At 35.0% G+C, this 24748-nt stretch overlaps 1 protein-coding gene across 2 annotated transcripts in view; it reads left to right on the forward strand.

Annotated features, from left to right (window-relative positions):
* The window catches only part of LOC128206903 (cadherin-87A-like), a 51130-nt gene that overhangs the window by 7480 nt on the left and 18902 nt on the right, over positions 1 to 24748 (forward strand). Inside the window, exons 8-18 of one of the 2 annotated variants that reach the window (XM_052909639.1) lie at positions 14 to 157; positions 797 to 913; positions 7070 to 7157; positions 7586 to 7752; positions 8072 to 8284; positions 8752 to 8898; positions 9769 to 9930; positions 11290 to 11366; positions 17433 to 17703; positions 18686 to 18843; positions 21147 to 21158. In XM_052909639.1, the coding sequence (XP_052765599.1) occupies positions 14 to 157; positions 797 to 913; positions 7070 to 7157; positions 7586 to 7752; positions 8072 to 8284; positions 8752 to 8898; positions 9769 to 9930; positions 11290 to 11366; positions 17433 to 17703; positions 18686 to 18843; positions 21147 to 21158 (1556 nt within the window). The remainder of the gene's footprint in view (positions 1 to 13; positions 158 to 796; positions 914 to 7069; positions 7158 to 7585; positions 7753 to 8071; positions 8285 to 8751; positions 8899 to 9768; positions 9931 to 11289; positions 11367 to 17432; positions 17704 to 18685; positions 18844 to 21146; positions 21159 to 24748) is intronic. The other variant, XM_052909648.1, reaches the window with a different exon arrangement.

The following is a 24748-nucleotide window of genomic DNA, read 5'->3' on the forward strand; positions in this document are numbered from 1 at the left end:
ATGAATGTTTCAGGGTGACACGGATTGCACAGATACGTTTAAACTTAAGCAACACGGTAACACTGTCTCAACAGGGCAAGCGGCCTTCGACCTCTTTGTTTACAAAGCTGTGAACTTTGAAGATTCAGACAAATTTCAAGTTTCCATGGTTGCTATGGTAACATATATTTCTTTCACTATTGTTAAATGCATTTTGGAATTAAACAAATTGGATAGAAATTTATCTTTTTTGGTTTAATAGATATCTTAAAGTGACACTCTTATTCAAAATCAATACACGCACATGTATTTCAAACATGCATTTTGAGTGATGAACCATTAAGTACTTACTAAATAATGCATCTATGGAAAATATTACCTTTCCGAAAATTAGGTACGCAAAATGAATTATTTTTGAAAATAATTGGGGGTGTCCGAATTCTAAGGTGAATTACAGTATCCTTTATAAACACCACTGTTTTCGACATTTATTCATCGTTTTCGGTATATTTAAACAATTGTAATAATTCTGGTAAATCTTATTTGGGGGTAAGAGTGCTTCTTTAAATTGAAAGAAATTTTGAACAAAATAGGGTTGAAAATCATGTCATAGAACAACGTGTAATATTTGCATTAAAATAAATAAAAAAAATAAAAATGCACAGAACAATGAAGAATCCAAATATTTTTCATATTCAGCGTTAAGATCTGTATGTACTTTTAATCTTGTTATAATGTTGTTTCATTGTAATAGATATGGGTTGACAAAAACAATGTCTGCTTTACTTTAGTTTATTGAACACTTTTCAATTGTCAGGATGGTAAAAACAATGGCACCCTTTCCGTGGTGGTGGAAGTTTTGGACATACAGGACATTCCCCCAATCTGGGTGGAGCTGCCTCAGAGAATAACAATCACGGATAGATACAATAAAGTAAGCACTCCAATTTGGGTCCTCCTATCAACATGCTTATCATTAAATCAATTGTTCTGTCTTTTTAGCTTGATTATTTGAAGAATATGAAGAGCTATACTACTCACCCAAGCGTCGGCGTTGGCGTCACACCTTGGTTAAGGTTTTGCATGCAAGCACACATAGGTTAATTTCTCAGCAACTACTTGAGGTATTGCATTGAGACTTTATACAATGGTATTCAACCACCCAACCTAATTGAATAACCAAGTTAGATAACTGTATTTTGCAAATAATGGCCCTTTATTATTAGACTTAAAAAATCTGGTTAAAATTTTGCATGTATCCACATTTATGTTAATATCTCATCACATCATTTATTGCATTGAAATCTAATCTAACAATGATCCATGCATGTTTCGCCAAAACTTTTAAATCCTTACACTGAAAAGCGCCGGAATAGTAGAGCGCGCTGTCTCTATGACAGCTCTTGTTATTCTTGGTGTTAATGAGAAGCACTACCAACCACTGCAGGAGAGATTGCGTCATTGCAAGGATATATTCTGCTACTGCATACTACTTCTGAAAAAAATGCACTCAGCATATTTCCTGCGATATTGAAAATTTGTTTAAGCAGATAAAAATTTATGGTAACAAAAAATTGTGGCGATAAGCAAAATCTTCAACAGTCGTGTAGTTTGTAGTGTATTGAAACAATACAGGGAGTTTTGGTGGAATTTACAATTTAAAATTTGAATTATATTACACTCACTGGCTGTCCATATGTTTTAATTTTTATTATGCCCCCCTTCGAAGAAGAACGGTATATTGCTTTGCACATGTCGGTCGGTAGGTCGGTCGGTCGGTCCGTCCATCCATCGGTAGACCAAAGCTTGTCCGAGTGATAACTCAACAATTCATGGATGTATGGTCATCAAACTTGACATGAAAGTTGGGCCTGACCAGTAGATGACCCCTATTGATTTTGGGGCTCATCAAGTCAAAGGTCAAGGTCACAGTGACCTTTAATGGTAAAATAATTTTTAAGCTTGTCTGAGTGATAACTCAACAATGCCTGCACCTTTGGTCATCAAACTTGGAAGTTGGGCCTGACCAGTAGATGAATCATATTGATTTTAGGGCTCATCTGGCCAAAGGTCAAGGTCACAGTGACCTTGAATGGTAAAAGGTTGTCCGAGTAATAACTCGACAATGCCTGCACCCATGGCCATCAAACTTGACTTGGAGGTTGGGCCTGACCAGTAGATGGCCCCTATTGATTTTAGGGGTCATTGGGCCAAAGGTCAAAGTCACAGTGACTTTGAATGATAAAAGGTTGTCCGAGTGATAACTCAACAATGCCTGCACCCATGGATCTCAAACTTGACTTAGAGGTTGGGCCTGACCAGTAGATGACCCCTATTGATTTTAGTGGTCAAAGATAAGGTCACAGTGACCTTGAAAGCAAACTCGACAATTCCTGGACCTTTTGTCATCAAACTTGACATGAAGGTTGGGCCTGGCCAGGAGATGACCTCTCTTGACTTTGGGGTCATCCAGCCAAGGTCAAGGTCACAGTAATCTTAAACACAAAAAAGTTAACAAATCTTCTCCCAGTGATATCTCAACAATGTCTGAACCTATGATCATCAAACTTGACATAAAAGTTGGGCCTGACCAGGAGATGACCCTGATTGATTTTAGGAGTCATTGGATCAAAGTTCAAGTTCACAGTGACCTTGAATGTGGAAATGTTTCAAGTTATAATTCAACAATGCCTGCACCCATGGCCCTCAAACTTGACTTGGAGTTGAGTCTGACCTGTAGATGACCCCTTATGATTTTAGGGGTCATCGGGTCAAAGGCCAAGGTTACAGTGACCTTGAACGAAAAAAGCTTGTCTGTGTGATAACTTGTCAATGCCTACACCCATGGCCCTCAAACTTGACATTTTGATTTTTGATGACCAGCTGATGACTCCTATAGATTTTGAGGTCATAGAGTCAAAGGTCATGGTCATAACACACTCTATCCTCAAACTTTGAATGGTCATAATCTTAAAACAAGTGATAATTCAACAATGCCTGCACCCATGGCCCTCAAACTAGACTTGGAGTTGGGTCTGACCTGTAGATGACCCCTTATGATTTTAGGGGTCATCGGGTCAAAGGTCAAGGTTACAGTGACCTTGAACGAAAAAAGCTTGTCTGTGTGATAACTTGTCAATGCCTACACCCATGGCCCTCAAACTTGACATTTAGATTTTTGGTGACCAGCTGATGACTCCTATAGATTTTGAGGTCATAGAGTCAAAGGTCATGGTCATAACACACTCTATCCTCAAACTTTGAATGGTCATAATCTTAAAACTGCCTTAACGGCATCCAATGTCAGTGATAAATCAGCTGTCATTTTGGTCCATGCATATTTCATTCAATTGTCCATATAATCCTGACAACATGGCATAGGGGGGCATAATGTTTGACAAACATCTCTTGTTAATTAATAACTTTAACCATAATTGATATCTACTTAAAACTTCCTACATTTGATTGAAATACAATATATTTAAGATTTGTTTTGACAAGTTGCATAACTTAAATATCCGACAGGCCCTGAAAAAATAAATATGGCAAACTCTACAACTCCACTCGCCCTGCACAAAATTTACCTACCCTAAATTTTCATCATTAATATGATAATAATTTAATTATTATAATAATTGATAAGTTGTTTTCTTTGATTCCCTTAGGAACAACATGTAATCAATTGACAGTTTCCGCGTTTGACCACTGTTTACATCTATTATTTTAACTTGAAGTGTTTTTTTGCAATTATTTTGTTTTGGAAAAGAAAAGGATTAATATTTGACTCTCACTTGCCCAAGTGGATGAGTTTTATAGGTTTTTTACTTGACGTCCTCAATATTCACTTGCAATTTTGAGTGGATTTATCGAGGCCTGTCAGATTCATGGCCTTATAATTATTTATTCAAATAAAATGAATGCAATGATCACAACATAAAGTTTTGGAATGAATTGAATGAGACTAAAAGCGACAATTTATCACATTGCATCATTGTCATACAAGAACTTTATCTTTGTAGCCAAATTGCCTCCCTTGATAGGATTTTATTTTATTTTAGTACTATGTATTAAAAGAAGTTTAAGAATTAAAAAGATTGATTATTGGCAATTTAAAGATGAATTGCAGCACATTTCAAGAACCATAACTGTGTAACGAATTCTTCCGTCAATCTCATCCCAATCGCCTCACTTGGCCATGAGGTATTTTGGAAAAAGAATTAACTTTTATAGACTTGATAAGCTTTGCACGTTAGTGTGTACTTGAAGCATTAATTGATGGCAGTGTTGTCTTAACTTTTTAGCTCAACTATTCGAAAAATAAGGAGGGCTATACTACTCGCCCCAGTGTCGGCGTCGGCGTCGGCGTCCGGTTAAAGTTTTGGGCCAGTTGGGATTTTCACTTAAAAGTCCAATACCCTTCATTCAATTGACTTAATACTTCACACAGTTGTTCAGGCCATCACATGATGAGGTTAGATAACTCCATATTATCCTTTATACAAATTATGGCCCCTGATTGACTATGGAACTTAGGTTTAAGTTTTTGGGCATGTTGGGATATTTATTAATTACTTCAATACCCTTCGTTCAATTGACTTAATACTTCACACAATTGTTCAGGACCATCACACAATGAGGTTACATAACTCCATATTATCCTTAATACAAGTTATGGCCCCTGATTGACTTAGGTTAGGTTAGTTTGAGGGCAAGTTAAAGTTAAGGGCAAGTTGGGATTTTAATAAAAAAACTTCTAAACCTTTGGTTAAAGTTTTAGGGCAAGTAAGGATTTTCACTTATAAGTCCAATACCCTTCATTCAATTGGCTTAAAACTTCACACAGTTGTTTAGAGCCTTCACATAATGAGGTTGGATAACTCCATATGATCTTTCATACAAATTATGGCCCCTGATTGACTATGGAACTTGGGTTAAAGTTTTAGGGCAGGTTGGGATATTTATTAATAACTTCTATACCCTTTATTCAATTGACTTAATACTTAACACAATTGTTCAGGACCATCACACAATGAGGTTACATAACTCCATATTATCCTTAATACAAGTTATGGCCCCTGATTGACTTAGGTTAGGTTAGTTTGAGGGCAAGTTAAAGTTAAGGGCAAGTTGGGATTTTAATAAAAAAACTTCTAAACCTTTGGTTAAAGTTTTAGGGCAAGTAAGGATTTTCACTTATAAGTCCAATACCCTTCATTCAATTGGCTTAAAACTTCACACAGTTGTTTAGAGCCTTCACATAATGAGGTTGGATAACTCCATATGATCTTTCATACAAATTATGGCCCCTGATTGACTATGGAACTTGGGTTAAAGTTTTAGGGCAGGTTGGGATATTTATTAATAACTTCTATACCCTTTATTCAATTGACTTAATACTTAACACAATTGTTCAGGACCATCACACAATGAGGTTACATAACTCCATATTATCCTTAATACAAGTTATGGCCCCTGATTGACTTAGGTTAGGTTAGTTTGAGGGCAAGTTAAAGTTAAGGGCAAGTTGGGATTTTAATAAAAAAACTTCTAAACCTTTGGTTAAAGTTTTAGGGCAAGTAAGGATTTTCACTTATAAGTCCAATACCCTTCATTCAACTGGCTTAAAACTTCACACAGTTGTTTAGAGCCTTCACATAATGAGGTTGGATAACTCCATATGATCTTTCATACAAATTATGGCCCCTGATTGACTATGGAACTTGGGTTAAAGTTTTAGGGCAGGTTGGGATATTTATTAATAACTTCTATACCCTTTATTCAATTGACTTAATACTTAACACAATTGTTCAGGACCATCACACAATGAGGTTACATAACTCCATATTATCCTTAATACAAGTTATGGCCCCTGATTGACTTAGGTTAGGTTAGTTTGAGGGCAAGTTAAAGTTAAGGGCAAGTTGGGATTTTAATAAAAAAACTTCTAAACCTTTCATTAAATGCACTAAATAAAATGCTAATTTATTGACGACCATCTTGCAACAAGAAACTTAACTCCTTTTAACCTTAAATACAAATTATGGCCCTTGAATTATTTAATTTTTTTAAAATTGATTTTAATTTCTTTTGAAAGGCACATTTTTATATTCTTTTGACCAAACTTGGTATATAGAAAGAGTTTTTAGAGACCTTTCCTGAGATTGTGTTTTGGGTCCCCAGAGCTATGGTCTAGGTCAAGGTCACTGTTGCTAAAAAAATAATATGGTTAGTACTGAATAACTCAAATAAGGGTTGACGTAGTGTGACCAAACTTGGTATATAGGACAAGTTTATGCAGAGCTTTCATGGATTGCCTTTTGACCCACTAGGGTCAAGGTCACTGTTGCTAAAAATAGATTACTGTTTCAGTTATGATTGACGTACTGTGACCAAACTTGATATGTAGGAAGAGTTTATGGAGGATTTTCACAGGAATGTGTTTTGGGCCCTTATGATCAAGGTCAATGTTACAAAGAATAAATTAAAGCAGTTGAAACTGAATCTCTTCTGTCAATCATTAAAAAACTGGTTTTGTCAAATGTTTCATTGCTTTTGACAGGCACATATTACATCGTTATTGTATTCACTTCTAAGTCAAAACAGCATAGTCAAGCACACTGTCTTCTGACAGCTTTTTTTTTTAAGACCATTTACACTGTTTATTAAGGCATGAATATTTTTTATTGGAATTTTGATTGATGGCAATATTTTCTTGTACCAATTTCAAGAACCATAATTCTATAATCCATTGTCCATAAGTTACCTCCCTTTATATATTAGTTTTTAAGGTCTTAAATCATTTTTTCTGTAAAATCATGTTATTTTTTATGCTTTGTGGTAAAATTATTTAAGATTGAGATTTGACTTGAGTATTTTCGTGATATTGGTTCCAGGGGTTGTTTATCACTTATCCTTAGACATACCCCAGTGGTTCCATTCAGTTTATTGTCCTATTACTTTAACAGTCTAGGACAGATCTACACTAAAAGTTGGTTATTGAATATTGCATCTATACTAATTGTTCTCAAAAGATCATGTCTGATTCGTTAAAATGTACTTAAACATTCATATAAATCAATGTCTGTTGCAGAGTCAGCTGAATGCTAGAATTCTAGCAAGAGATCAGGATATAAGCACAGAGGGGGGGCTACGATCGATCGAATACAAGTTTTTACCAGGTAATGTATAATAGCTATTGTTTGAAATATATGATTTCAAATCTATTTATATGTGACAAAACATTGATGCAAATGACATCAATTAGATTTTTGGTTCCATAAGGAAGTGTTATGTTACAAAAGCAATGGTTGTCTGGTTATTGAAGTGGTAGCGCACAAGACAACCCAGGTTAGATTCCCAGCCTGGGCGCATGTGAGTTTGGTTAGTGGTCACCAAGCTGGACATGTGGGTTTTCTCCAGGCACTCCCGTTTCACCCACAACACAAGCCCACACTCTCACGCAACATTGTGCCAACAAGAGTGACTTAGTATAAGTTTTCATAACTTTGTTCACAATCATTGTTAAATATAGAATGTTTAAACACAATGTTCCAATTTATAACTCTAAACAAGATGGTAAGCCATGACCTTTACTTCTTGGATGCAGGCCAGATTGTAGGAGGGATTGCAGTGGAAAGTGTGTTCAAAATCATGCAGACTTTCTCGCTAGAACCTGCCTTCATACAGAACGATATTGAAATTGATCTTGAAAATCCCACTTTTCGAGACTTCAACACTGGTGAAGTTCGAAATGAATGGCCGCTTGAAATAGAGGTAACTAGTTCTTCATTTCTTTTTTTAATACTTTACGATTCCCATTAACATGACTTGAGGGGTGCCGTCTAAGTAATTAATAACTCATCACAGCATAAATTTTTAAGTTTTTTAAGGGGAAGGGAGGTGGTGGGGGGGAGAGTGGTACAATTCTGATTTCATTTTATTGCTGAATTTTTATTTCCTTATTGTGTCATTGTTATGCAGGTTAGCAGTTACGTATCATTTTTTGTTTCTTTCTTAGGTCAAAATTTATTCATATTTCAGTGTCACATAAAAGAGAACATTTTCTGTTACTGTAAACAATATTATATTACAGGCTTGTGAGATAATTAGCTCAGGTCCTCCGCTTGTGGTGGGCACTACAAGAACTGAATGCACTGACATCGGCACAGTAACCATTCTCATCGTTGATGTAAACGACAATGGACCTAAATTTGAGAATCCCAGTTACGTTTATACCATTTCTGAAGATGCTCCAAATGGCAAGGCGCTTGATATACCTCGAATGGTCATTTCTGATAAAGACACAGTAAGCATGGCCACCTTTTCGAAGAAAAAGATAGTCTAGGTATTGAGATAGCCTTGGTGTTGTCAGCAGAGCCAGTGTGGGCATTGGGCAAATCATCAGCCTCGCCCATTATTCTAAAACCCTTTTAGAAATTTGAGAAATTTCAGAATATTGTTGAGCTAATCCCCTTTTCTGTCTGTAAAATGACTGACAAGTGGTGATGCACATTTTCTCTTTTATGGTTTGTCACTTCATTACATAAACAAAAATGTTGAATATGTTTACTATAAGTTTTAAATTTCATATGTCTTCATGAAGCCGAATGAGTAAGGCAGTTGAAAAATAATAGCAGATTTAGATTTTTTTTTTTGATGTGCTTTAAAAATCAATTTTAACAAAATTTGTTTTCCCATGTCAAAAAAATACTCAAAGTACAATGTAGAAATGAACATGTGCTTACTCCTGAAATTATACTATGTATTTTTCAGGAAAGATTTGCCATCTTCACTAGCCACTTCGTGAGCCCAAGTGCAGAATTCGACCTAATAGGAATAAATACATCATCTCCAATAATCATAGTGAAGAACACAAGCCTTATTGACTATGAAATTGGGCCACAGAGATATGACTTGCAGGTATGACAAGAGTTTTAACTAGATTATGAGAGAGGTCTAGTGATATAGGTTCTCATGGCCTCGTAAAAAAGGCTAGATTTTACTTACTTTATGAACAAACACAGATTTTTGAAAATCCACCCTTAAATTATGATTCAAATTTTAATAGCAAAATGAGCATATGAGCATATAATATATGTCTGACCCTTAAAAAAATAAAGAAGTCCTTATAAGTTATCAGATTCACAAATGTGTGGAATATTGGATATCCATTGACCTTATATTAGCCTGGTATCATTTGAATGAATTTTTGTGTTCTGGAAAATAAATGCCACAACATTATATGTACTAATGATTCAGAAATGTAATAGAGTTTTTATTAGATTACTCTGTGCTGTTATATAAATGAAATACGAGAAAACTGAACAATTGAGCACTGATTCTCAATATATACTGAATGTAATTCAGACTGACTTTCATTCATCCATGCAATGTGTACAATGAATCAATGAAAAAGTTTTATTGATCTGCATGTTAAAAGTAAATTCAATTAAAAAGTTTTCAAAACGGTCATCTGTGAGATTATAGGACTAGCTCATTTGTGGTTAGGATTCCTAAAGAATATGAATAACTGAGCAATCGCATATATATGTATCGCTAGGTTGGTTTTAGGTTTCCCTGGGAATTTAAATAAAAATTAATTATTGAAGGTATGATTACAGAAATTGCAACAAATTTATTAAACAATTCATAAAAATATAGATAAGCTTGTTTCATATTACAATTTTGATCCAAATGTAAAAGATGGAAGAATAATGCTGAATTGAAAGTTAAGAAATTCTTTATGGATTTATCTTGCCTTTAAAGTTATCAATTCAACATTTTTTTCAGATAAAAACATATGACATTCAAAACCCAGCTTTGTTCATGATTGTACCAGTAACAATCCACATTCTTGATGTTAACGACAACTACCCTACGTTTGACCGACTTAACTACACTGAAACTATTCCTGAAAACTCTCAGGAGGGAACCAACGTTGTCAGAATTCAAGTGAGTGGATTTCTTCTGATAGTTCAAGACTAAAATAAGTTTAATAAGATGATATTATTAAACTAATTTAGACACATTGTTGTTGTGTCGCCTGAAAAGGCGACATAGGGGTTGCTTTTGTCGGTGGCGTTCATACATGTAGCTAGATAGATCTTATTGAGGGCAAGTGCTGTGTGCGAGATCTCGTGCATCTATATGTTTAGAGTTGTTGCCCTTTGTTTATTTTCAAGCTTAAATTTTGGTAGGGGCATATATATTGTAAACTATATGAGGTATCAACCTTAAACTTAATAGGTAGATAGATCTCATTGAAGGCAAGTGCAGTGCACAAGATCCATAAGTCTTGCTTCAATATTTTAGAATTATAGCCCTTGAATAATTTTTGTTGTTAATTTTTGTCCGACTTAACGTTTTTACCTTCAGTTCAAATCCCACCTACACTTGAAATTTATATGGCAACATCAATGTCTATAAATGAATAAAATGCCAATCCAACAGCTATAATGTTGACAGTAAATAATTTGTCAGGCGATACATCCAACTCATGGAGTTCTAGTTCATGTATAGTGGTTACTTTGTTGTCAAAGAGCAATGACCTTGACATACATTGAGTGGTTGGCATTAAAATAGCTTTGAAGAAATTCAAATAATTGAACTCTATAAATTAACTACATTTGCCAGTACATTGAGAAATGAAACTTAACATGTTGATAGAGTGACATTAAAAGATTATGCATGACATTTTATACTTCTGAAGGGAGAGAATATAGTTGCCACTTTGTCCAGATATTACCTTTAAAATGACTGATGAGATTTCAATGAAATTTTAATGGCTAATGGGATTTCATTGAAACTTTAATGATTGATGGGATTTAAATGAAACTTTCATGGCTGATGGGATTTTAACAAAACTTTAATGATTGATGGGATTTAAATGAAACTTTCATGGCTGATGGGATTTTAACGAAACTTTAATAATTGATGGGATTTCAATGAAACTTTCATAAATAATGGGATTTTAATAGAACTTTAATGATTGATGGGATTTCCATGAAACTTTAATGATTGATGGGATTTCAATGAAATTTGAAAAATAGAAAGAGGGCAAGTTATACCCTGAAAGCTTAGGGTATCCAAAAATTTCTGTACAAGTGATAAAGGGCCAATTAGATAATTATGCACATTTAAAAATATTCTTTCTATTGAAACAATACTGGTTATTGCTAGCAAAGCTCAGTGATACTGGGGTTTTAAGTGCTTGTTACATGGTACTTTTGTTGATTTTGAATATCCTTGAAAAGCTATGCAGTTTTCTTACATTAAAGTGATTAAAAATGACATGTTTTAATTCACTTTCAGGCTAGAGATATTGATTCCCTCCAATTGGGCACAGCTGGATTGCGTTATTATCTCAGAGAAAGCCCATACTCACCTCTGTAAGTTGTTTTCTAGTGAAGCAAACACCACAGTAACAACCACATAATTATATATTGTCTGTTTCTATTGTTTTGGTATTGCCGCAAACATCAGGATTACAACTACATATACATTTCTGTTTTAATTGTTTGGGTATTGTCACAAACACATGAAAACAAGAGTGTCTTTAAACCTACATACTGGTACATACAGTGTGTTTAAACCTACATACTGGTACATGCAGTGTCTTTTAACCAACATACTGGTACATACAGTGTCTTAAAACCTACATACTGGTACATGCAGTGTCTTTAAACCTACATACTGGTACATGCAGTGTCTTTTAACCTACATACTGGTACATGCAGTGTCTTTTAACCTACATACTGGTACATGAAGTGTCTTAAAACCTACACACTGGTACATACAGTGTCTTTAAACCTACATACTGGTACATACAGTGTCCTAAAACCTACATACTGGTACATGCAGTGTCTTTAAACCTACATACTGGTACATGCAGTGTCTTTAAACCAACATACTGGTACATACAGTGTCATTAAACCTACATACTGGTACATGCAGTGTCTTTTAACCTACATACTGGTACATACAGTGTCTTAAAACCTACACACTGGTACATACAGTGTCTTTAAACCTACATATTGGTACATACAGTGTCTTTAAACCTACATACTAGTACATGCAGTGTCTTTTAGCCAACACACTGGTACATGCAGTGTCTTTTAACCTACATACTAGTACATGCAGTGTCTTTAAACCTACATACTGGTACATGCAGTGTCTTTTAACCTACATACTGGTACATGCAGTGTCTTTTAACCAACACACTGGTACATACAGTGTCTTTAAACCTACATATTGGTACATACAGTGTCTTTAAACCTACATATTGGTACATACAGTGTCTTTAAACCTACATATTGGTACATACAGTGTCTTTAAACCTACATATTGGTACATACAGTGTCTTTAAACCTACATACTGGTACATGCAGTGTCTTTTAGCCAACACACTGGTACATGCAGTGTCTTTTAACCTACATATTGGTACATACAGTGTCTTTAAACCTACATATTGGTACATACAGTGTCTTTAAACCTACATACTAGTACATGCAGTGTCTTTTAGCCAACACACTGGTACATGCAGTGTCTTTTAACCTACATACTGTTACATGCAGTGTCTTTTAACCAACATACTGGTACATAAAGTGTCTTTAAACCTACATATTGGTACATGCAGTGTCTTTAAACCTACATACTGGTACATGCAGTGTCTTTTAACTTACATACTGGTACATGCAGTGTCTTTTAACCTACATACTGGTACATGAAGTGTCTTTTAACCAACATACTGGTACATGCAGTGTCTTTAAACCTACATACTGGTACATGCAGTGTCTTTTAACCTACATACTGGTACATGCAGTGTCTTTTAACCTACATACTGGTACATGAAGTGTCTTTTAACCAACATACAGGTACATAAAGTGTCTTTAAACCTACATATTGGTACATGCAGTGTCTTTAAACCTACATACTGGTACATGCAGTGTCTTTTAACCTACATACTGGTACATGCAGTGTCTTTTAACCTACATACTGGTACATGAAGTGTCTTTTAACCTACATACTGGTACATGCAGTGTCTTTTAACCAACACACTGGTACATACAGTGTCTTTAAACCTACATATTGGTATATACAGTGTCTTTCACCTACATATTGGTACATACAGTGTCTTTAAACCTACATACTGGTACATGCAGTGTCTTTAACCTACATACTGGTACATGAAGTGTCTTTTAACCTACATACTGGTACATGAAGTGTCTTTTAACCAACACACTGGTACATACAGTGTCTTTAAACCTACATACTGGTACATGCGGTGTCTTTAAACCTACATACTGGTACATGAAGTGTCTTTAAACCAACATACTGGTACATGCAGTGTCTTTAAACCTACAAACTGGTACATGAAGTGTCTTTAAACCTACATACTGGTACATGCAGTGTCTTTAAACCAACATACTGGTACATGCAGTGTCTTTAAACCTACATACTGGTACATGCAGTGTCTTTTAACCAACACATTGGTACATGAAGTGTCTTTAAACCTACATACTGGTACATGCAGTGTCTTTAAACCAACATACTGGTACATGAAGTGTCTTTTAACCTACATACTGGTACATGCAGTGTCTTTTAACCAACACATTGGTACATGAAGTGTCTTTAAACCTACATACTGGTACATGAAGTGTCTTTAAACCTACATACTGGTACATGCAGTGTCTTTTAACCTACATACTGGTACATGCAGTGTCTTTAAACGAACATACTGGTACATGCAGTGTCTTTTAACCTACATACTGGTACATACAGTGTCTTTAAACCTACATACTGGTACATGCAGTGTCTTTTAACCTACATAGTGGTACATGCAGTGTCTTTTAACCTACATACTGGTACATGAAGTGTCTTTTAACCAACACATTGGTACATCCAGTGTCTTTAAACCTACATACTGGTACATACAGTGTCTTTCAACCAACATACTGGTACATGCAGTGTCTTTAAACCTACATACTGGTACATGCAGTGTCTTTTAACCTACATATTGGTACATGAAGTGTCTTTTAACCAACACATTGGTACATACAGTGTCTTTAAACCTACATACTGGTACATGAAGTGTCTTTTAACCTACACATTGGTACATACAGTGTCTTTAAACCTACATACTGGTACATGCAGTGTCTTTAAACCTTCATACTAGTACATGCAGTGTCTTTAAACCTACATACTGGTACATGAAGTGTCTTTTAACCAACACACTGGTACATGAAGTGTCTTTTAACCTACACATTGGTACATTCGGTGTCTTTAAACCAACACACTGGTACATGCAGTGTCTTTAAACCAACACACTGGTACATGAAGTGTCTTTTAACCAACACACTGGTACATGAAGTGTCTTTTAACCAACACACTGGTACATGAAGTGTCTTTTAACCAACACACTGGTTCATGAAGTGTCTTTAAACGAACACACTGGTACATGAAGTGTCTTTAAACGAACATACTGGTACATGAAGTGTCTTTTAAACGAACACACTGGTACATGAAGTGTCTTTAAACCAACATACTGGTACATACAGTGTCTTTAAACCTACATACTGGTACATGCAGTGTCTTTAAACCTACATACTGGTACATACAGTGTCTTTAAACCAACACACAGGTACATGAAGTGTCTTTAAACCAACACACTGGTACATGAAGTGTCTTTAAACCAACATACTGGTACATACAGTGTCTTTAAACCTACATACTGGTACATGCAGTGTCTTTAAACCTACATACTGGTACATGAAGTGTCTTTAAACCAACACACAGGTACATGAAGTGTCTTTAAACCAACACACAGGTACATGAAGTGTCTTTAAACCTACATACTGGTACATACAGGGTCTTTAAACCTACATACTGGTACATGAAGGGTTTAGAACTTACATACTGGTACATAAAGGGTCCTTAAACCTACATACTAGTACATGCAGGGTTTTAAACTTACATACTGGTACATTAAGTGTCTTTTAACCAACACACTGTTACATACAGTGTCTTTAAACCTACATACTAGTACATACAGGGTCTTGAAACCTACATACTGGTACATGCAGGGTTTAAAACTTACATACTGGTACAAACAGTGTCATTAAACCTACATACTGGTACATGAAGTGTCTTTAAACCTACATACTGGTACATGAAGTGTCTTTAAACCAACACACAGGTACATGAAGTGTCTTTAAACCAACACACAGGTACATGAAGTGTCTTTAAACCTACATACTGGTACATACAGGGTCTTTAAACCTACATACTGGTACATGAAGGGTTTAGAACTTACATACTGGTACATAAAGGGTCCTTAAACCTACATACTAGTACATGCAGGGTTTTAAACTTACATACTGGTACATTAAGTGTCTTTTAACCAACACACTGTTACATACAGTGTCTTTAAACCTAAATACTAGTACATACAGTGTCTTGAAACCTACATACTGGTACATGCAGGGTTTAAAACTTACACAATGGTACATACAGTGTCTTTAAACCTACATACTTGTACATGAAGTGTCTTTAAACCTACATACAGGTACATAAAAGGTCTTTAAACCTACATACAGGTACATGAAGGGTTTAAAACTTACATACTGGTACATACAGTGTCTTTAAACCTTCATACTGGTGCATGAAGTGTCTTTAAACCTACATACAGGTACATAAAGGGTTTGAACCTACATACTGGTACATGAAGGTTTTAAACCTACATACAGGTACATAAAGGGTCTTTAAACCTACATACAGGTACATAAAGGGTCTTTAAACCTACATACAGGTACATAAAGGGTTTGAACCTACTTACTGGTACATGAAGGTTTTAAACCTACATACTGGTACATACAGGGTCTTTAAACCTTCATACTGGTACATGACGGGTTTAAAACTTACATACTGGTACATACAGTGTCTTTTAACCTACATACTGTTACATGAAGTGTCTTTTAACCAACACACTGTTACATGCAGTGTCTTTAAACCTACATACTAGTACATACAGGGTCTTGAAACCTACATACTGGTACATGCAGAGTTAAAAACTTACATACTGGTACATACAGTGTCATTAAACCTACATACTGGTACATGAAGTGTCTTTCAACAAACATACAGGTACATACAGTGTTTTTAAACCTACATACTAGTACATGCAGGGTCTTGAAACCTACATACTGGTACATGCAGGGTTTAAAACCTACAAACTGGTACATACAGTGTCTTTAAACCTACATACTGGTACATACAGTGTCTTTAAACCTACATACTGGTACATGCAGTGTCTTTTAACCAACACACTGGTACATGCAGGGTTTAAAACCTACATACTGGTACATGCAGTGTCTTTAAACCTGCATACTGGTACACACAGTGTCTTTTAACCAACACACTGGTACATGCAATGTCTTTTAACCAACACACAGGTACATAAAGGGTCTTTAAACCTACATTCTGGTACATGCAGTGTCTTTTAACCAACACACTGGTACATACAGGGTCTTGAAACCTACATACTGGTACATGAAGTGTCTTTTAACCAACACACTAGTACATGAAGTGTCTTTTAACCAACACACTGGTACATACAGGGTCTTGAAACCTACATACTGGTACATGAAGTGTCTTTTAACCAACACACTAGTACATGAAGTGTCTTTTAACCAACATACTGGTACATGCAGGGTTTAAAACCTACATACTGGTACATGCAGTGTCTTTAAACCTGCATACTGGTACACACAGTGTCTTTTAACGAACACACTGGTACATGCAGTGTCTTTTAACCAACACACTGGTACATACAGGGTCTTGAAACCTACATACTGGTACATGAAGTGTCTTTTAACCAACACACTAGTACATGAAGTGTCTTTTAACCAACACACTGGTACATACAGGGTCTTGAAACCTACATACTGGTACATACAGTGTCTTGAAACCTACATACTGGTACATACAGTGTCTTGAAACCTACATACTGGTACATGAAGTGTCTTTTAACCAACACACTGGTACATGCAGGGTTTAAAACCTACATACTGGTACATGCAGTGTCTTTAAACCTACATACTGGTACACGCAGTGTCTTTTAACCAACACACTGGTACATGCAGTGTCTTTTAACCAACACACTGGTACATACAGGGTTTAAAACCTACATACTGGTACACCATGCAGTGTCTTTAAACCGACTTATTCTTGTACATTCAGGGTAAGTTTGAGCATTATTTCTCAAGAAATCTTTTAGAACTGTATACTAGAACTTATATTATATTCTCTTCACTTAAAATAATATGGCTGGTCTAACTTATCCAAGCATCTTTTTGAAATACTTAAAAATATGAAATTTAGATATGAACTTTTGAAGATTTATTTATAGATTTAAAGTTTGTTTGCATCAATGTTAAGACTCCCTACTGTAATTGCAGGTTCGACATTGATGAAATCACTGGTCAATTAATCGTTGCAAAATGTACTGCGGGTAAACACGGCCAGTATCCATGTCTGGATTATGACATTCCACCACGTACATACACACTCAGTGTGAGTGCTGTTGACTCGTTAGGACTTGGCTGGAGCAAGGCAATTGACGTATTTGTGCGGGTCACTGATGTGAACGATAACCCACCAACTGTAATTGACTACACAAGATCAATATTTGAAAATAGTGTTCGATTTGACCCTCCTCTTGAAGTTCAAGTAAGTGGTCACTCCAATACGTTTTTTGTTAACTATTTTATACAAAACAGAAAATAAGCACAAATTTTTTTGAATATATTTGTGTTTTTCTATATTTTGATTGGAAGTATGTTATCAAACGTAGGAGAATAGTCGTACCTGAGATTCTCAACTGTATTGTTGCTGTTTTAAAGTGACATTCTTATCTAAAACCAGTGCAAACATCAATTTTGACTGATAAACCTTGAACTGCTTTAAATACTAAATAATACATTTATGAAAAGTATTAATTACTGATAACAAGATTGTAACTGTGTATTTAATAGCTGAACAGGCTTAAGCATTGTATGATTGGTGAATGCTCAAAGATTTACTGTGGTCTTCTATAGTCTCATAAGGTAGAAATACCGTGTTTTATGCGCATTTCTTTCAAATTAAACTCGGTATCCTTCGTCAGAATCATTGTTTTCCACATTTATTCAACCATTTTGGAATATTAAAACAATATTATTAATTGTGGTAAATCTTATTTGGGAGTAAGAGTGCATCATTAAACAGTCTTTGAATATGGCCCCTGCATTTCAAAACAAGATAACAAAACAACCATTTAGAAACACTGGCCTATGGCATTTTTAGTTTTATAAGTTTCTTTTTCTGGTTGTGAAAAATTTCATTAGTCTGTGAAAGTTACTGCTGGTGAGATCACATGATCTTTCTTGCTACAAGACTGGTTAACTTGCAACAAGAAATGGCCTGTATTCGGGCCATAACAGTCACAGTCTAATGACATCTTCTGAATGAGATTAAATGACACAGTCGCATTCAATTTTAGAATTCAATTGAATATGCCATAGAAAGTCGAATTTTCAAATGAAGGATTTATGATATTATTATTTTTTGTGGGAAGGTAGCATCGTAGTCTTAATATTGTTACGTATGTGTATTACTGTGTATCCCCACAAAGCATTCATTCTATTGATTTGTAACATTTTGTTCTCTTCAGGGCAATGACATTGACACCAACTCGCGACTAAGTTACTCCATACAGACCCAGGCTCCAAACAGTTTCTGGGCAATTGACCCAAACACTGGTGAGATATTCGTCAACAAACCGAATGGTGCAGGAATCAAGTTTGATGATGGGCAGACAGGATTAGGAAGGTCTGTGTTAAATTTACTCTAAAATTAGCCATTTCTATAATGTTTTACATAAAAAGTTTTAATTAAATGAAATATTAAGCCACTACTTCAATTAAAAAAATCTTTACCTATGCTGTTTAACACAACTCATGGTCTGTGAGTATGCACACAAGATAATTAATTACATAATGTTCTGTTTATTATTTATTTATAATGATATGTAGGATATTTTACTGAATCCCTTACTAAATCAGTTTTTGTTGCTATTAGCATTCTAGAGCTATCCTGTAGACATTTTAACATTTTGACATAAAGTTTGTCAGTTGGGATTCATATCTATGCTTTGTTAGGTATATTTATTTTGCTTGAAATGATCTTTTAACAAGCAGATTGATATTATCTAAGTTGAATCTTGCTACCTTTTTACCAACATTTAATGATCAGTGTATTGAGATTTTAAAGTGTAATTTCAAGTTAATTTTAAGAATGAACCCCTGCCTTTTCACAGCCTTGTGCATGCTTCCACCTGTAAACCCTATTTAAGCTTGTCTGTTTTTCCAGACCAAAAGGATTGACAAAACTTGGTGTTATTGATATCTTTTTTAATGTAGAATCATGCAGATATTTTATCATTTCGACATAACCTTAAAACCATTCAAAATTTTCAAATTATACAATTTGTGTAATCAATGACATTATACAGTCATATGTTTAGCAAAACCCATAACTCTGTTCAAAATATTGAATGAGTTATACCCCTTGTTTGACAAAGAAAAACAGACAAGTGATGGCATCCTATCGTGGTGCTTTGTGTTATTTAAAAATGGTTTTGCTAGTAAATAAGGTAGGTAAAATGTGAGTTTTATTTTAAAACCAGTATTTCAAAACTTTGAAACAAAGTTTATCTTTACCCTTCGTTATTATTTTCTAAGTAATAGTCAGTGGGTTTTTTTGGTTTTAAACAATGAAGTTGGCAGACTGTACACAGCCAAGTGCTGTTTAGAAGACCAAAAATAAATGCTAACTTAGCTAGTGTTCAGGTTGATATGTCTATCAAATGCCTCTATGCCAGCCAGTGAACAGGCATAACCTTTTTTAAATATCTCACTGAATAAAACTTATTAATGATTAAGTGGGAATTTGGAGGTTGTTTTCATTACGAAATGGAAATTTGACTGTTGTAATCTGTTTAATAGTTTTTCATTTGTAAGAGCGCTTCTAAATACGAATCTTTCTGGCTATCTCATTGTCTGGGGCATGTGAGCCTGAACGCTACAACAAATGACTTGTAGTTTGTTTTTACTGAATGAGGTAACTACATATATGATAAAAGTTTCTGTTGGTAGGTTTTATTTTATTTCACAAATGAACACTCATGATTTGTTTTTCAGTTTTCCTATTTTACTATTTTATGTAGATAACAGTTTCAGTTTTCCTATTTTACTATTTTATGTAAATAACAGTTAAGCATAACATTGTAAAATATATTTCTTTTCCTTAATATATTATGGTCTTATAGGGTAAATTTTGTTTTACATTAAGTTATTAGGTGTTTGGCACAGATGTTTATCAAATAGTTCATGTTTAAAAGTTAGAAACAATGTTGTTTATCACATAGTTAACTTAAACAAAGTTATGAAAAATTGAAGCATTGTTACAATGATGATAATTGTTCCAGTATGCCAATCAGCCAACATATATCAGTGTGTGTATACCACGTGATAAATTGCGTCATAAATGCTATGTCGGAAGGCAACATTTTGTTACGAATGAAGACTTTAAACAAAGATAACTTTCCTATTTCTTCACCATTTTAAATGAAACATAGTGCAGTCTACACCGCTTACGGAGCCCTGCTTTGGTCTTTTACCATCAGTTGATTTAGAGTTTAGTTTGACAAACCTTTTTACAATACAACAGACCGAGCACGGTCAAAACTTTATTTTGGAAACAGGTTTGTTGTCGAAATGTTTGATGAAACTAATCACCTTATCAAACTTCTGTAATAAAACAAAGGCGTGGCTCTTTAAGCGGCATAGACTGTCCTTTGTTTTATTTAAAATGCTGTAGTAAATGAAAAGTTATCTTTGATTTAAGGCTTCATTTTAAGCAAAATGTTGCCTTCCGACGTAGCATATATGACGTAATTTATCACGTGGTATACACATTCAATGCTTAGTATGATTTCACAAGGGCCATATATAGAGAAAGTCATTTATATTCAAGTGTATTTAAACCAAAATGTTGTGCTCAACTGTTTTTTTGTTGAACCGCTAATACCTTTTTTTAACTGTCTTTATTTTCTCGATCCTTGTACCTGATAGAAATGGAAGCCGGTAAATAGACACCACAGTGTGTTTGTAAAAATTTACGATTGATTTGTAAAGTTGACTCTTTTTACTGGATTCAGTTATTAGGGACAATTATCTCTATCTTAACGGTGCATGTTATTAGCCTTGTTTAAAACGTCAGGGTGTTGTCATTGCCTCTTACAAGATGTTCAAATAATTCTTGGTACAGTTTCAATTCTGACATGTATAATAACGCCCATTACATTATGCCTTTTTTTTCAACTATTAAATAACCGACGGGCGTTTATGTTTAATCTACAGTTATTATCTTGCAATGTTTTTTATAAAGAGCATATTGTCTTATGTAGAATATGTTTTTCTAGTTTGCATCTCATACCTCAGCCCCATTGTAAAATTTATCATTTTAATGTGAAAAAAATGGCAATGACTCATTGATGGCAAAATTATTTCTCCCCAAATCCAGTATCATGAGTGAAGATTACAAATTTGTTTTGTAAATTTTCTGTTTTGCAACATATAGTTTGATGTCACGTAATGCATGTGAGAGTAAATTGCATGTCTGTGCATGTCGTTATATCGGAAAGACTTCTTCCATTAGCGTTAACAGAATACTTGTGTTATAATATAGTGTAGAGATGTGCTGTGTTTGACTAAGAGATTTTTTTGAGTTGTTGCCAAAGGGTAATTTAACTTATTATTAAAATACAACCTACATTTACAGCCAATCAAATTGCAGATAGGCAATCATTAAGTACTAAGCTTAACCATTAAGAATTTAACTTTAGCGGGTGTTTAAATGTCCGCCCACTGCCACTCATCCGATACACAATTGCTACGCTCTCTCCGCCAATTCTTAATCATTAAGATTTTAATTCATGTCATCTAGCTATTTCATAAAGTTTGCCTAATTTAAGACTGACATATTCCTGTCAGTACTTCTGACCAATTCTGAAATTAAATTAGCAAGAAATGAGCCGACCTTGGCAAACACTCGTTGAAAATAAACAAGCTTGTTCCTTAGGGCTGAAGTGCACAGAGTTTGATCAGCCTGCGATTCTTTTTGGTTGTCAACCATAGTTACTCAACCCTATCTGTGGGTTCTGGCTTGTTTTCACGGGCGTCTTACCTTGCCCACTGATGAGGGAATATTCTTCCTTCAGATTTCTAAATGTCTCTTTAAAGCTGCACTCTCACAGATGGACCATTTGACAACTGTTTTTATTTTTTTGTCTTAGAATGAGCCAATTTTTGTGTTAATGTCTGTATACCAGTGGTATAAGACTGCTGACAAAGAATCAGATCGTAGTACCTATTTCAGACTTACGTTTGAATATTGATGATTTATGCTAAAAAAATAACCCCTTAAAAGCGTTACTAAAGCTTTAAACAGAAAATTTCAATTTTTGAATGCAAATATTAAAAACTGCTATCTGCTTTTTTTTCACAAGTCATATAATTTTTTATCACTTGTTTCGAAATATTTATGCAAAGATTGGTTCATTTTAAGACAACAAAAGAAAAAGTTGTCAAAATGGTCAATCTGTGAGTGCAACCACTATTTATGAGGAGTATGTGTGCCACATATGAAGACAATAGGTCAAGCTAACAAACAGAGGTCAATCAACAAAATGACCTATTATCAGTCTGTCTTCAATGTCACTGTCATACCTGGAATGTTCAGAAAGTAAATAAAATGACAGATAAAGGATCTTGGTCATTTCAACAAAGAAACTTGGTTGTAATTTCATGATTCTTGTATCTATTGGATATCACAGACTGATAGCTACACCTTGAATTTTTTTTCATTTCTTTGTTATTGTTTTCAACTTATTATGAATACTTTTCACAGACTTATAGAAAACATGGAACTGCCATTTCATCTTGAGATGAATGGAGACCCTGTGTCTGTAGGAGTTAATGGTCAGCCACACAAAGCTGATGAAAAATGTGTATGATATATAGTTTTGGAATGTCAGTTCCATGTTTTCCATACTATTGTATTTCTTTGATTGTTGTGCTTATTAGAATTCTTATGAGCCAATAAATGAGTGTATGTTTGACAGAATCATGAATTGAGTTATGTCTCCCACCATGAATGGTGGAGACATATTGTTTATGCCCTATCTGTCAGTCAGCCAGTTAGTCAGACAACCAGTCTGTATGTCAAACTTCATTTCTCCTCAATAACTTAAACGTTAAGACCCAGGAACTTCAGACAGACTTGTAATGCAGGTTTGTCATGACCAGTAGATGACCCCTATTGATTTTGAGATCAGAGGGTCAAAGGTCAAGGTTGAGGTGACCTTGAGGTGAACAAATGTTTTTTGCTCAATAACAGAAGATACTTTGGGTCCAGGAACTTCATATTTGGTATGAAAGATGGTCATTACCAGTACATGAACACTATTGGCTCTGAGATCATAAGGTCAACTTCAAGGTCGTGGTGACCTTCAGGTGAAAATCAATAGGTTGGTGGTGACATAAAAATGGTTTCTGCTCAACAACTGAAGAACCCTTGCACCCAGGAACTGCATACCTGCTTTGACAGTTGGTAATGGTTAGTCAATAACCTCTATTGTTTTGAGATCAGTATGTCAAAAGTAAAGGTCGTGGTGACCTTGAGGTGGAAAACAATATGTTGGTGGTGAAAAATGCTTCTGCTTAATAACTAAAGAACTCTTGCACCCAAGAACTTCATACTTGCTTTGCCAGTTGGTCATGGTCAGTAGATAACCACTATTGATTTTAAGATCAGTAGGTTAAAGGTCAAGGTGAACTTTAGGTAAAAACTAAAGAAGCTTGCACAACGGAACTTAACACTTGGTATGCCAGTTAGTCAAGACTAGTTGATGACCCCAATTGATTTTGGGATCAGTAAGTCAAAGGTCAAGGTCGCGGTATAGGTTGCAATGACTGTGTGGTGAAACAATTTACTGCTCAATAAATAAAGAACACTTGCACCGAGGAACTTCATACTTTGTATGCCAGTTGGTCATGACTAGAAGATGACCTCTATTGATTGTCAGGCCAGTAGGTCAAAGGTCAATGTGATCTTGAGGTAAAATAATGGTTTCCGCTGAATTGGTTAAGAGGCCTTGGGCCCAGGAACTTCATACTTTGCTAGTTGGTCTTAAATTGTTGGTAACCAGCCTGTATGTCACACTTTCTTACGCTTAATAACTAAAGAATGCTTGGACCCAGAACTTCATACCTGGACCCAGAACCTCATACTTGGTATGCAGGTTGGTCATGACTAGTAGATGACCTTTATTTTATGTTTGTTCGTCTCCAGTCCAAAAGTACAAATTTTCTGACTATCTTTGATTATTTCTCATGTACAACAACACAGTGGGGGAGACAAGCTTTTTAAAAAAGCAAAAACTCTAGTTTTGAAATAGAACTGTTGGGTTGATAAAATGCATTATTGTCAAGAAGAAAGTTGATGTCAATGTTTTTACACTGTTAAAGATTAAAATATAATTCAGATTATGTTGAAAATTATGGGCACACAAATAGCGCAAATAATAATTATTCAGACGTCTTGTTTTTCTTTCTCTACTCTGTATTTGGAAAACAGAAATGCTTGTATATTCAGAAATGTACGTTGTTTAGTC

This window comes from Mya arenaria, chromosome 2, assembly GCF_026914265.1.
Source record: "Mya arenaria isolate MELC-2E11 chromosome 2, ASM2691426v1".
Classification (NCBI taxonomy): Eukaryota; Metazoa; Mollusca; class Bivalvia; order Myida; family Myidae; genus Mya; species Mya arenaria.